The 15,567-nt window shown below is 48.7% G+C and overlaps 1 protein-coding gene across 2 annotated transcripts in view; it reads left to right on the forward strand.

The window, feature by feature from the left end:
• The window catches only part of FRMD5 (FERM domain containing 5), a 345,313-nt gene that overhangs the window by 310,274 nt on the left and 19,472 nt on the right, over positions 1–15,567 (forward strand). For both annotated transcript variants that reach the window (XM_033190299.1, XM_033190298.1), the window contains exons 7-8: positions 3,356–3,443; positions 13,521–13,609. In XM_033190299.1, coding sequence (XP_033046190.1) covers positions 3,356–3,443; positions 13,521–13,609 — 177 coding nt within the window. The remainder of the gene's footprint in view (positions 1–3,355; positions 3,444–13,520; positions 13,610–15,567) is intronic.

Consider the following 15,567-nt stretch of genomic DNA (forward strand, 5'->3'; position numbering starts at 1 on the left):
TCCAAGAAGAGCGATACAGGCTGAAGCTTTAAAGACAAGGGAGAATTGTGTTATAGGGGAAACAGAGAGGGATTGGCCTTTGAAAGGCATTTACCTCACTAAGATATTTAATGAAGATACAGAGGAAAGCATGAACTGGGGAAAAGGAAAAGATAAACACAAAGGAAACTGCATAAGAGAAAAAAGATGAAAGAAAAAGGCCAGGTGCGGTGGCTCATGGCTGTAATCCCAGCACTTTGAGAGGTCGAGGCAGGTGGATCACCTGAGGCCGGGAGTTCAAGACCAGCCTGGCCAACATGGTGAAAACCCATCTCTACTAACAATACAAAAATTAGCTGGGCATGATGGCAGGTGCCTGTAATCCCAGCTACTCCGGAGGCTGAGGTGGGAGAATCGCTTGAACCCGGGAGGCAGAGGTTGCAGTGAGCTGAGGTTGCGCCACTGCACTCCAGCCTGGGTGACACAGCGAGACCCCATCTCAAAAAAAAAAAAAGAAAAAGAAAGAAAGGAAAAGGAGAGGTTGAGTGAGGATGTGAAAAAGGGCAGGCCTCTGCTCTCAGTCTGTGACAGTGTGACAGGTGGCTTCTCAGCGGAGGATGGAGCTGATTCATAAATGCTGAGGGTGCATTGGGAGCGCTCTGGTTCAGGACTATGTCCTCAGCCCCGCCTAACTCAGGCCCCCCACCATACCCTACCTGGAGTCCCCGACTTTGCACCCTGGAAGTGGAGGAGACGTGGCTTCAAGGGTGGCGCCTCATCTTTCTCAGCGTCTCTCACTTTGTCCGGAATATGCTGAATACCATAAAACAGCATTAATGCAGCCTTTCACACACATGAAGTAGGATTTTCTACAAAGCCTGATTTTTAAAAGCAGCAATAGGGTGTTTGGGCTCCACTTGGTGTACAGCACAGATTCCCCAAACTGACAAACTGAGGAAAAAAAGGGATATAGAATGCAGTGTTGGCCAAGCGCAGTGGCTCACACCTGTAATCCCAGCACTTTGGGAGGCGGAGGAGGGCAGATCACCTGAGGCCAGAAGTTCAAGAGACCAGCCTGGGCAACATGGCAGAAACCCTGTCTCTACTAAAAATGAAAGTAAATAAATAAAAAAAGCCAGATGTGGTGGCACATGCTTGTAATACCAGCTACTCAGGAGGCTAAGGCATGAGAATCGCTTGAACCGGGAGGCGGAGGTTGCAGTGAGCTGGAATCATGCCAGTGCATGCCAGCTTGGGCCACAGAGCGAGACCCTGTCTCAAAAAAATAAAAATAAAAATAAAGTTATGTTGTCATTATAATACATTACAGCTTTAAAAAAATATTTTAAAAGGTTTGTGTATCTACTGTTCTGAGGAAAGACTATGCCTGGCAACAGGGAGCAGAGCTGGATATTTCTAATGCTAATACTAAGCTTCAACTTGTTCCTTCCCTAACCACAGGCCCCCAGAAACCCTTCACTCAATGATTTTACCAACAAATATAACCCAAAGCCTCCTTCGCCTTTGTAAATAGACCCCTCTGCCCGTGCTCTGTGACAGGAGGGGTTCCTGACCCTCCCAGCGGAATGGCAACACCAAACAAATGGAATCTTGCATGCTTCCCGCCCCTCTCCCTGGGTGTGCCTTCTCGGGTGCAGGACCCCGCGGCTCCTCCAGTCACTCTGTTAGGGAATAGTGACCCCTTGTGGTAAAAATCAGAATAAACACGGGCTTGTGGTGGTGGGGGCAGTGTCCTCAAGGTTCCTTCAAAGAGATCAGGGATGTGCTGGAACTGCTTGGAGGGCTTTAGGAGACATCAGAATAGTAGGGACAGCCCTCCCAGAAAGCTGTTCAAAGCAGGGGATCCCCCAGGAAATGATGCCCGCTTTAAGGACCCTGAAGGTTTGGGCCAACTCCAGGGGTAAATGGAGCCCCCAGGGCCCACTCCCCCTGCAAACAAGGACACTCCCTGGAAAGGGAAGCGGTGCTCTAGCCAGCCCTTTGCTTGCCACACAAATATTTTCCAAACTTACCTTACGTGCCTCAGGTATGCTAGTGGATGCAGAAGTCTTTATTCATAGTAATACCCCCTTCCACAGGTACTTCTTCCACAGGTCCTGCCTCGTCTTCATAATGTAAAAATACATCCATGCTTCCTTTATGCAGCTGTGATATGGGCTCTTGAGAGCACAAACTGTATACTGTGTTTCTTCGTATATTTTCCAGCAAGTAGCACGAGACTGGCACATAAAGATGCTGCCTGACTGATGCCTCTCCAGAGGGCCACTAGGGGGAATCCGGCCTGCTTCTCCTTGGGGTCAGCTTATCTTCCTGCCTGGCCATATCACCTGAGGCAAATGATAAGCTTAGAAATGAGCAATGTGCAGTCCTGCCCACCAGCCATCAGAGATGCTGACTTCACAAGCTGCCCGCCCCTCCTCACCAGAGCCAACCCTGTATCTGTAGAAGCACATCTGCTTTGCAGGGTCTGGACCCAGGCAAGAGCCTGATGGTGATTCTGCCACTGGGTCTGCAATGAACCCATCAACACACCTGCTAAAGAGGCAGTGGGAAGGAGTGATGCCAAAGGTCCTTCAGATGGCCTGGAGCCAGAGCTGATCTCTGCCTTTTTCAGTGTCTGTCTTTTTCATGGTCATCACCCTATGGACAGACAGCTGTTGTGGAGCATGGGACCTCAGTACTGTCTCCTGCCTCTCCTCACCCTACTTTCCTGTGTTTCCTTTTGGCAAAGGAAGAGGGCTGGGTGGCACCAACCAGCTATATGAGGCCCTTCTTTATATTTCAGTCTAGATCAGATCACATATGAGAAGCCTATGATCTGCCTCCGGCCTACAGATGTATTTTGTTTTACCCCATAGTATTTTAAATTGTGAAATACCACAGAAAAATCAGTATCCTTATTTTTTTTTTTTTTTTTTTTTTTTTTTTGAGACAGGGTCTCATTCTGTCACTCAGAGTGGAGTACAGGGCTGTGACCATAGCTCACTGCAACCTTGCACTCCTGGGCTCAAGTGATCCTCCCGCCTCCCACCTCAGCCTCCCAAGTAGTGGGCCCTGCATTCTCAGTAATGGGAATCTCAGAGCTAAGGTGCTGCTGGCACAGTCCCCACCACTCCCCATTGTTCACACTCAGCCCAAGTAATTCATTATGTAGCCTGCCTCACTCTGAAAACATTTGAAGACAGTCAGAGACTCTAGCAGGAGTCTCTGAAGTTGGTCCTAGAACCAAGCAGGGAGCACACCCTAGAAACATTGAGATGTGTGGCTCACCCTGAGCACGTCTTCATAGAGAGTTACCTCAGGGGAACCTGTGGGAACAAGACACCTTGAAACCATCTCATTTTCTTTATTCCAGTGGTCAAACACCAGCAACATCAGAGCTGAACTTCTTAAGAAAAGCACAGACATTGGAAACATATGGAGTGGATCCTCACCCATGTAAGGTAAGACCCCCTGGTTGAAGACTCCGTGACCTTTCCTCCTCTAGAAGGTGTCAGGAGCAAGGGCCCCCATGCCTGCACTCGGAGGCCCCCTTCAACGTTTACATGGCTGGCACTTTCAGTGAGATGTCAGAGAAAATGCCTCCTTTGAAAACTCCTCTGGATCCCATGCTGCATAATTTTGTGGTGCCACATCAATGTCAGAGGAACCGAGGCAAAGTCAATCTAAATAACAAATCCAAAGCTAGTGGGTAATTTGGTAGAAATGAAGAGAGAAGGGATGTGGAAGCCCCCCACAGGGAACCATCAGAGGCGGCTCAGTGACTGTCCACCCTTTCCTGACCTGTAATCTAGTTTCTTTCCAAGAGTGGGTTTTATTGACTGCAGTGGCATAAGTCACTGCACAGAACTGCAGTGGAGTCGCATTTAATTCCATGATGCGCCTGTGAGGGATAGACGGGAACCAGCCAGGGAGGCTGCCCAGAGAAAACCTCTGTAATTACTCACACACATCTGGCATTTTGGAGATGAGTGGGGGCAGCCAGTCGCTGCCAAGGCCTATGCAGACCCATGGCCCCTTCCAGTCTCTCTCTGTGGCTGTGGCCCTTCATGTCACCTCCTGTCCCTGTTGCTTTGACGCTGCTGGTCTCTACCTCAGTTTCTCCACATTTCTGCCTCTCTCTTTCCATTACTGGAGTGTGTCCAGTATCACCGTAAAACCAACTGTCAAGCTGATCTGAAGGAAACAGTATCAGTCAGGAACAGGAAGACATCAACGTTTTCTTCCTAACTGGAGAGGGGATACTAAGTTTCAAGCAAAAATTAAAAGAATAGTCTCTTAGTTTCCTAGGGCTGCTGTAACAAGTGTCACAGACTGGGTGGCTTAAAGAACAGAAGTTTCTTGTCTCACAGTTCTGGAGGCTGCAGGTCTGAGATAGGGTGTTGGCAGGGTGGGTTCCTCCTGTGGGCTTTGAGAGAAGGATCCTTTCCAGGCCCCTCTCCTTGGCCTGTGGATGTCATCAGCCTGTGTCTTCACGCTGTCTTCTCTCTGTACATGTCTCTGTCCAGATTTCTCCAAAGACACCAGTCATATTGGATTAGGGCCCACCCTGACAACCTCAGTTTAACTTAATTACCTCTATAAAGATCCTGTCTCCAAAGAAGGTCACATTCTGAGGTACTGGAGGTTACAATGTCAACATATGAATTTTTGAGGGCACAGTGTATAGCCCATAACAAACAGGAATGCCGAGCGCAGTGGCTCATGCCTATAATCCCAGCACTTTGGGAAGCCAAGGTGGGCGGATCACGAGGTCAGGAGTTCAAGACCAGCCTGGACAACATGGTGAAACCCTGTCTGTACTAAAAATATAAAAATTAGCCAGGCATGGTGGCACATGACTGTAATCCTAGCTACTCAGGAGGCTGAGGCAGGAGAATCACATGAACTCGGGAAGTAGAGGTTGCAGTGAGCTGAGATTGCACCATTGCACTCCAGCCTGGGTGACAGCGTGAGAGTCTGTATCAAAAAAAAAACAAAACAGGAATGAACAGCACAGTGACACAGGGACAGAGCAGTGTCCTTTCGTCCCTTGGTGAGAAGATGATGATTTATTCTTGCCTAGGAGTTATGAACCTTGAGAACATCCTGACATTCAGAAACCCTGGTCATCTTCCCTACCCCACAGTTCCCTATCCACTAGCACAGCCTGCTGCAAAGTAACCCCTGTGTTCTTGGGGCCACACTGTCAGAAAACACATTCATGCCTGTTATACCAGAGAATCGACATTTGGATATTTACACATTAGCAAAACTTCCTAAACAATGTCCTCTGTGTAACAGATGCAGTTTAAACCCCTCCATAAATTGCTCCGATACTGTTCATGGGGCACCCACACAGGAGTGAAGAGAGCTTTGGATAAGCTGGCCCTGGGCTCCAGTTCCCATCCCCTGTTGACTGGGGCCTTTGGGAGCTTCTCTGAGCCTCACTTGAAAGTACACAGTATGTGTTCAATAACTGTGCTCCCTGAACTGCTGAGTCACTCCAGGACCTTAAAGACAGCTGCCTGAAGATATGGTCATCAGAAGGGGCCAGGTTACTTCTGCATTTGACTCCAAACCTGCCCAGTCCCCTTGAGGCCACACATAGCATCCACCTCTTCAGAGACGGGTCCCTGAGCAGGGTTGAAAAGCCATAGAGACGGGCAGACAGTGAGCCCAAGCACTACACTGACTAAAGGGGGAAAAGGGATTCTCCACCGTTGCCCATGGGAGTCTGGAAGCTATAGTAGCAGCCAGCCTGGTTTCCAACCCAAATATACAAGCACCCCAGGACTGTGAGACTCCTGTCTCATGAGGCCTTGTCTTGGGTGAGTTTGTCCATCATTGGATGCAGAGAGGCTGAAGAGGCTGCAGGGAGGAACCAGCATTCATACCAGGCACTGTTGCGGCCCAGTTACATATGTCATGCCCTCTCAATCCCACAGCATCAACTCCTGGAAACAAAGAGGGAGGTAGGGAAAAAGAGATGTTTGTAGCATGCCTCCCATGGCAGCCTCAGTGGAGTCTTTTCACATTATTTTCTCATTTAATCCTCACATCAGCTGTGGGAGGTAGATGTTATTCTCCTTGTTTTGTAGATAAGAAGACTGGCATTCCAGGAGGCCAAAGTTCACAAGCCCTGAGCGGTAGAGCAAGAATTTGAACTCAAGTTACTACCCATTGTTATGTACCCTATGGAAGAACACTCCCCAGGAGACTTCTGCTGGGGGAAGGTGGGAGTGCTCAGGTCTCTTGTTCCTGAGCCCTGTGCCTGTTCCTCACCCAGGGCCATGCCAGGGCCCTATTGCCGACCCCACACAAAGCCCCTCAGCTCCTCTCATTAGACTCTGACCATGACTCCTCAGCTCTCCCAGCAAAGAGAACGGTTCAGGGGCCTTTACTCTTGTTATTAAGTAGAGTCGCTTGAGTGATATGCTATCAAGTGCTCGCCTTAATGCTGCTACAAGAAGAGCTGAAATAACCTGGCACACTTGGTGTAATAAATACTGATGATTTCTATTAACAGAGAGGCAATTACTGGGCCCAGGGAATCTGGGGCATGCAGCCCTAGGGAGGACAGAAGAAGAGGAATCATTTTGATAATTAAATGAGAGCAGAGTAACGCTCTAGCTTAGGCTCTGTCCCCTGGACTGATTAAGAAGCTGCTGTTCTTCCTATGCACACTGATGGTTTCTTTCTGCCCAGAATGTCCTTGTCTGGCCCTGGGACCAGGAAGAGGAGATTCTACAAATGCTGAATGGGACAGCCAGAGAGCCCTATTAGCTAACACCCAAATTCCGAAAGTGCAGGACAAGGCCATCATGCATTCTCTGCCTTGACCCTCAGCCCCCAACTCCTGGCAAGAGCCCCAGCAGCCCAAGCCTACAGCTGCTGGAGGAAGAGAATGAAGCAAACCACTGGCAGTCCATTGCTACATCTGTTCCCTGGCCCTGACAGCACTCCAACTTCAGGAGCCACCATCTTTCTCCATCCAGGTAGCCCTGAGACTGGTGGTTTGGCCTGGGTCTCCTGCAGCACTGTACTTTGGCCTCCTGGGCCCAACTTATGGAGATGTCCTGTTAAGCCTCATGGAGTAGTTAGGCCTGTTACAGATACCCAGCCTTGTTGTTAAGAGTCTTGAAGGTACTCTTTACTGAGAGTCTGTTTATGCCAGGCTCATACATTATCTCATTGAATCTTTACAACATGACTGCCAAGAAGATATTCTTGTCCTCATTTGAAGATAAGAATACTGAGCCTCTGAAGACGCAGACGAGAAGTGGTATGAGGGAGATAAGCCCCCTCTAAGGGGCCAACTAACATGTCCAAAGGTACTGGGTAATACAGTACTGAGACTGGAACCCAGGGTTATCTGAGTCTCAATGCTGGGCTTTTTCAATTACTATTCATGGTCTTCCTTCTGGAGAGATGGAATTTAGGAACTGAGCACAACTTATTGCCAATTCTGAAACAGAAAGGACACTGATCTACAAGAATATTGATATCATCTGTCTTAGTCCATTTTCACACTGCTGTAAAGAACTACCTGAGACTGAGTAATTCATAAAGAAAAGAGGTTTAATTGACTTATAGCTCCGCATGGCTGGGGAGGCCTCAGGAAACTTACAATCATAGTGGAAGGGGAAGCAAGGCACGTCTTGTATGGCAGCAGAAAAGAGAGGACGCCGGGGAAATGCCACACTTTCAAACCATCAGATCTTGTGAGAACTCCCTCACTATCATGAGAACAGCACGGGGAAACTGCCCCCATGGTCCAGTCACCTCCCACCAGGCCCCTCTCCTGTCACGTGGGGATTAAAATTCCACATCAGATTTGGGTAGGGACACAGAGCCAAACCATATCACCATCCTATAAAAATTTAATGTAAGTTCACCAGTGTCTTTATGTCTGCTTTGTATAGACCAGGATAAAATTGATTTCAACAGGATCTAGGTTAGATCAACCACAAAAATAAAATTACACTGTCCCTTTGCCCTTAAAGTGGAATCATTACTTTCATAATCCAGCCACTGAGCCAGCTGTCTAAAGAAGAACCCCTTCCCCCATCTTGACGAGTTTCTCCTCACTTTTTTTTCTTTTTTTTTTTTTTTGAGATGGAGTGTCACTCTTGTTGCCCAGGCTGGAGTGCAATGGCCTGTCTCGGCTCACTGCAACCTCTGCCTCCCAGGTTCAAGTGATTCTCCTGCCTCAGCCTCCCAAGTAGCTGAGATTACAGGTGCGTGCTACCACGCCCAGCTAATTTTGTATTTTTAGTAGAAATGGGATTTTACCATGTTGGCCAGGCTTGTCTCAAACTCCTGACCTCAGGTGATCCGCCCTCCTCAGCCTCCCAAAGTGCTGGGATTACAGGCATGAGCCACCATGCCCAGCACCCCTCACTTCTGAGAAACAGAACAAGAAGGATCAATGATGGCTCTCCCACCCTTGGGTGGGCCCCTCTTGGCTGTGCGGCAGGTAGGATGTTAGATTTACTGCTGAAATGAAGAACTTCACCAAAGGCACCTGGTGCAGTTTCCACCAGGAATTCTATTTCTGAGCTGTCATGGAGTAACACCAAGTCTCTTACAGGGTGCCGCCTCCTCCTCCTCTTCATTTCCATTCTAGTTTACGGTGGCCAAGTTTAAGTGTAGTATATTCAGACTAGGTGATTTTCATGACTGACTTCAGCGTCCAACTGTGAGCTCTTTCAGAAATGGGCATAGGTATCTGGTAGAGCATGTGGAATCATCTTCCAGAGGGTTTTATAAGAAATAGTGGCTTCATTCATCAAAACTGAATTACTTTGAGTCACGCCCCGAGAGGGGACAGGATGACCCTAGAGGCCTAAAAACCAAGAAGGCATTGCCTACTCAGTCATACCCAGTGTGTCCTCTAGGGTGGCAGGAGACAGATGGCTACTTTGAATCCGGAAGTGGAACCGGTGGGGACTAGAAATGGTGGCCAGATGTTCCTGCTTCTGAACCAGTCAGTGCTTTGATTTCCAAAAATCCTTTCCTGGGCAGAGTGATCATCTTAGGGTGAACTTTGCTGGTGTTGACCGACACAGGTCAAGTTTGATGGCGAGGGCCATGTAAACACATGAATGACAAGGAATGCATGTTCATCCCCTCTCCAAGGAGAATACACATGAATGACAAGGAATGCATGTTCATCCCCTCTCCAAGAGAATACCGTTGGCCATGTCCTAGCAGTAAGATACTTGATCTATCTCCCTAAAATCAGATGGAAGTAGTATTTCTCCAGGTATATATTATTGTCCTCATTTTACAAATGAGGAAACTGAGGTTTAGAGAAGTAAAGTCACAGCAAAGAAGAAGCAGAGCTGGGATCCTAAACTGAGACAGAAGCTCTTTTCACAAGGATGAGAAATTGAAAACAATTTTTTAACCTTACCACTGAAGAAGTGAACTAGATTATTTCGACTATTACCTGCTGCAGAGTGTAGCTGGCAGTATCCACAGCATAGCTATCAGGACCCTAGTTTGTATTCCACCTCCCGACTCTGTTAATGGCTCAGTCCTGTGGGCACTGATTTCATAGGGATGGGAAGGGGACAGGGAAGAAAGAGAGTTCAGCTTGATAAAATGGGAGATCTGAAGAACAGGCGACTGTTGACTCCACTTCTCACCTTGCCCTCATTCCCTCCTCTTTTTGTCATGCAACTTGTTATTTTACACACAAACTCCAAGGACAGGCTCACAACAAGAATGACAAGTCAGATAGAAGAAACTGGAGAAGTTCCAGGGAAGGTGTCAGAGTGGCTGCCTGCTTATATTTTTATGCCAGCACAGATGTGAGATTTCTCACTGTAATTCAAGTCCCTTCCACACTGATTGCTGAGCCTCATGTGCCAGAGGCAAGTTGCAAACATCCCAGCTGTCACCTGCCCCTGCGGACACCAGGTGCCAGGGTCTTGCAGTGGCCTTCATCTGCATCTATTGCATTTGAAGCAGTTTGGAGAACTGCTCTCTTCATATGAGATTGGGAACAATTGGGATTGTTCAAGGTGCTATGATTGCTTATGAAATGATGTGGCATCTCATTGGGGTTTATTCCCAGCTCTCTGCTCCAAAGCAGCAAGTCTGGTTAGGAGAGGCTGTGCTTCTCTAACTCTAATACCTGCTTTCACTCAGAGGTCAGCTCTGAGGTATCTGCAGGATGCAGGGCAGCCTGGCAGCACCGCCCATCTGGTGGGACCGCATCTCCCCTTTGCTCTGGCCTGAGGGACACAGGTCACTGAGAGGACTCGGGTGGATCTCTGACTGTCGTGGCCTCTGTTCCCTTCCCATTCTCACTTCATATTCATGGATCACCCCACTCTTCCATGGTCCCCTCACAGTCAATTACTTCTACTTTTTTCATTCTAATTTCCCACATTTTGTTTCCTAGCTAGCAAAATTTAAATCTGTCAACATCAGGAAAAATGGTAAAATGTTAGATTTGTATTAAGCTCAACAAACTCAGCTAACTAGTAGCAGGCATAATAATATTAATAACAAACACATGCCGGGTGTGGTGGCTCATGTCTGTAATGTCAGCACTTTGGGAGGCTGAGGTGGGCGGATCACTTGAGCCCAGGAGTTCAAGACCCACCTGGGCAACATGGTGAGACCTTGTCTCTAAAACAAACAAAAAACATGGCCACTAGCATTTGTGGGGTGCCTCCTAAACATAACCTATGAGGTAGGTAATATGATCAACCCTCATTCTAAAACAAGGATTCTGACCATGGAGAAACTAAGGACCTGGCCACAGTCACACAGTGAGAGGCAGAGCTGGAGCTGGACCCGAGCGGTTTGACCCAGAGCCCGCCCCACTGTGGTTCTAGTGGGGGTGCTCTTCTGCCTCTCACTGCCCGTATGAGCCAGAGTGAAAGAAGCAGAGGGGGGCCCTCTGCTGCCTCCCTCCCCTGCCTTCCCCCCACCTCCCTTCCCTACTTCTTTCCCTTTTATTTCAAACTGTCCAGTAGCCTCCTGCAGGCCCAAGGCTTCATTTCCATCCCTCCACCTCTCCTTTGTAGGTCTTTCCTCTATCTCAGCAAGCATTATGACCCGCTCCGTGCCTCTGCCCCACCTCTGCTCCCCTCTCATTTTTACGCACATACGGACATTCCCCACTGCAGCCAGACTGGCCCCTCTGACCCACCCCACTGTCTCACACCTTCATCTGCTCAAGATTTTCTGCAGGCCCTTTCTACACCACCTTTCACACAATAAGGTCTCCACTCCCAGTCTCTGTCTTTCTAAGCCTGCAGTTGTAGGACTTCCCTGGGTCCTGCTTACACAGTGAGCAGAAGAGGCAGAACAGGCAGGCTGCCTCCCTCCCCCACTTCTCCCAGTCATTCTCCCCTCAAGGCCACCATTCCCTGACCCATACCTCTGCCAAGCCTGCCAGGTTAGCCCTGGTGCCTCCTGTCAGGAACAGTGTTTGTGTGCAGTGCCTGGTACTCAGATATTAATAACCACCACCAGGCACTGATGACAAGCAGGAGGAAATCCAGCCCTGTGGCTTCACAGTGTCTGCATTCCAGTTATTTTTAAACAGCTTTTTGTTGTGCCCATGACATTGTGCTTGTAGCCAAGTGTCTGGATCATGACCGACCCTAAGGAAAGGACAATAACAACATTACATTAATTGCAAGTGTTTGCCAAACATATACTTAGTTTATTCCCTGGACCCAGATGCTCATACCTGTAACCCTGGCTCTGAGAGAGAGTTTTAAGGCAGAACTGGACCTGCTTCTTGAGGCAGGACTCATGAGGCTCTGCAGAGGCCCCACTGTCCTTAGGACCAATCAGGCAGAGAATCTGTGCCAGAGAGGCGAGCCCTGAACGTGGAGAGGCCAGGAGAGCCAAACCCCGGGCCGACCTGGCCTGGCAGCCTCAGCCCCGACCCCCATGCCTCACGCTCGGTGACTCACGCCCTGACTCCATGGCACCACTTGAGCTGTGGCCCAAAGACTCTCCCGCAGGCATATTTGACCAGCATCGCGGCATAAGTTTCTGGTCACCTCAACACATTCACACCCTCTCCATTGCCATTCATGCAGCCTGACAGCGCCAAATCTCACCTGATGCCCCTGTCACAAAGGAAGCCCTCTGGGAGGGCAAAATCCTCCACCCAGCCTAGTCCTCACAGAGCTTACTCCGATGTGAGGAAGTGAGACCTGCAGCTTCTGCTCCATCCCCTCCCCACTGTGTTCAGCAGTGCCTCAAGCCTGGTGTTTACCGACTGAGGGTGCCAGTGACCAGGAGGCCCTCTCTGTTGGTTCAGGCACCTCAGGGCTGATGGCAACTGTTCTGTTTTGCCAGTTGCTTCTTATTTTTTTCTTCAGCTAAACTTTCCTGAGGGGCCCAGTGTTATAGGACTATTATGAACGTAGATAACAACTCCCCCACTCTTTAATAACAGCCTTTTAAGATATAATTCACATATCATAAAACGTTTTTGTTTTTTTGTTTGTTTGTTTGTTTTGTTCTTTTCAGATGGAGTCTCACTCTGTCGCCCAGGCTGGAGTGTACTGCTGCAATCTTGGCTCACTGCAACCTCCACTTCCTGGGTTCAAGCAATTCTCCTGTCTCAGCCTCCTGAGTAGCTGGGATTACAGGCGCCCGCCACCACGCCTGGCTAATTTTTATCTTTTTAGTAGAGACGGAGTTTCACCATGCTGGCCAGGCCGATCTCAAACTCCTGACCTCAGGTGATCCACCCGCCTCAGCCTCCCAAAGCGCTGGGATTATAGGCATGAGCCACCGCATCCGGCCAAATATGCCCTTTTAAAGTATACAATTCAGTGGTTTTTAGTATAATCGCAGAGTTAAAAGATCACAACCTGATTTTTTGTGACTGTCTTCTTTCACTTGGCACAGTGTTTTCAAGGTTCGCCTGTGTTGTAGCATCTGTCCGTACTTCATTCCTTTTTACTGGTGAATGAGATTCTACTGTATCATAATATACTACTTGTTTATTCATGTATCAGTTAATGGAAACTTTACACTGGAAGATGGATCGGGTTGTTTCTACTGTTTAGCTCTTAACACATATTGCTGCTATTAACATACATGTACCAGTTTCTGTGTGGACATGCATTTTTAATTCTCTGAGCACATACTGAGGAGTGGAATTGCTGGGTCATGTGGTAACCCGATTTTTAACAATTTAAATGACTTTCAAACTCTCTCAAAGTGACTGTAGCATTTTACAACCCCATCAGCAATGCATGAGGTGTTGCCATTCTCTTTGGATGTTCACAGCAACCTTCTAAGGTTGGTATCATTATAATCTACAACTTACAGATCAGGACACTGAGGCTCAGCAGGTAACTTGCTTGTAGTCATGTGACTGGCAAGTGGCAAGGCTGAGACTCAAACTATGGTCTTGTGATTCCAGAGGACATGCTTTTCCCTCTGTGATTTACTGCCAAGTATTAACCCTGCATCACCTATGAACAGCTGTGTTTCTTACCCTTTGACCTCTGGGCCTGCATCACCCAACGAGAAGTCTTTCTGTGTTGCAGGACGTGTCAGGAAATGCTGCATTTCTCGCCTTCACTCCTTTTGGGTTTGTTGTTCTTCAAGGAAACAAGCGAGTCCACTTCATTAAATGGTGAGCGTCTTCATTTCCAAAATAGGCTCTTTGTATCTCACCACCTGGGGAGGGGTGATGGTTCCCATGTCCTTTGTCTGTGATTGGGCAGTTCTGGTTCAGAGCCCTCTCCAAAGCCTTGTGTTGATAGTGTGGTAACTGATGCAGGGAGTGGCCTCTTCCTAGGGATCCTGTTCTTCTAAAGGGGTGTCCCTGAGAGCCAGCAGCCTCTCCAGAAAGGAAAAGGGATACAATGGTTTGATTTCTGGGGAGGGTGAGAGGCCTGGGGCTGGAGCCAGTGTAAGTGGAGCCAAGTTCCTGTGAGAACTGAGTCCTTGGGGCCGTCACTCACTGAGGGTCATAATCAGCCCTGTTGAGCCGGCTGTTCTGGAGCATCTCTGTGGATGGCTTAGTGCCCTTACCTGCTCTACTAACAAAGGAGGGGCTCACAGACAGTGACCTCTGGGGCAGATATAAGTCCCCTGTTACTTTGGCAAAACACCCTCCTCAGACCAGCCCTCACTATGGGCATTGTGTCTGCAAAAGCTCAGTTGCTGCTGTCTCACTCCTATCTCTCTTGGGCATTCAAGTGTCCTCAGCCTCCAGGAGTCACATTCCCACTCTTCCTTCCTTCCCTCCCCTCTCCATTCCCATCTAACAGGCAAGAGCCACTGCCTCAGCTGCAGCTACTCTGAACTGCTTCCTCTCCTGCCCCTGTCTGTTTTGTTTGGGGTCTGTTCTGCTGCATGCCTCTGGGCAGACTCTGGTTTGTTGATTGACATTTGGTTCTCCTGGAGACCCTTTAGCTGGCCAGTCCATACAAACATCTGTCAGCGTCATCAAAACATTTTGCATATTCTACTAAGCTCCTGTGATTCCTGTACCTTCCTGGGCCTCAGACTGCCAAGTCTAAGCTGACCAGCTCCTCCGAGGGGCTTAGATAAGTGGCTTCCCTTGGTCCAGCAGAGCTCAGTGGGGGGACGTCTGTTTGGTTTCTTTGTTTTCTCCAGGAGAGCTCATGAGGAATCTTGGGTACAGTTGCTTCCTAGTCAGCGTTCTGCTGGGGACACTGCAGGCCATCTATCCCGCTGTGCCCTCTTCAGCTGGGCCACTGAGCTTGAGCTTGAGGACAGATACCGCCTTTCCAGCCCATCTTGATTTTGTGAAGGAGGGCATTACAGTCGTCAGCCAGAGTGCTGGTGAAACTGCTCGTCACACATGCAGGGGGGCCTCGACTCCCCAGGACAACAGCCACGCCACAAGGCAGCTGCTGCCCTGGAGTTAGCAGAATACACCCCAACATACCTGTTTCCTAGGCATCAAGTCGGCTCACTTCACTGTGCTCTCTGGGTGAAGATGTGAGGATTTGGAATCTCCTGTCCAACAAAATGCTTTTCAGAAAAAGACAATGAGCAGGATCAGACCACAGCCCTCCTAGTGTGGGGTCTCTGCTGCCTGGATACGTCTGGGCTGTCGATGTTCCTTACAGGGCCCAGATCCACATTCCAGCCAGAGTAGCTGCTGGGTGAGGTCCCTGTCAGGGGAAGTGTTTGGCTAGAAACAAGTAGGACACACCTGCCACAGACACCTGCAGTCCCTAAATTATCCCCACCCCTCCAGAAACCATGATGGCTCTTGGTTCTCACAGATGCTTTTCCTTCCACGGCTTCTCTCATGCACCACTTCTGGAAGTCTCCTCGTCACCATGTGTCAACTCTGTAATAATAGATGTAAGCCCAATCTCACTCTCAAAATAAAACTCCTTACTTTCCTAGCTTGCTTGTTGGAACCTAGGTGATCTGTGTGCTTGTCTATATATTAGCCAATTGGCATTTATTGTATTGTGTGTGTGTATGAGATTGATGGTTGATTGAGAGGGAGTTTGAGACGGAATCAGATGGTTGATTGAGAGGGAGTTTGAGAGGGAATCAAAAGGGAAGGATTACCATATGGCTTGTGTTAGCTCAGAACTGGTGGTC

Source organism: Trachypithecus francoisi, unplaced genomic scaffold (assembly GCF_009764315.1).
Source record: "Trachypithecus francoisi isolate TF-2019V2 unplaced genomic scaffold, Tfra_2.0 Lachesis_group3, whole genome shotgun sequence".
Classification (NCBI taxonomy): Eukaryota; Metazoa; Chordata; class Mammalia; order Primates; family Cercopithecidae; genus Trachypithecus; species Trachypithecus francoisi.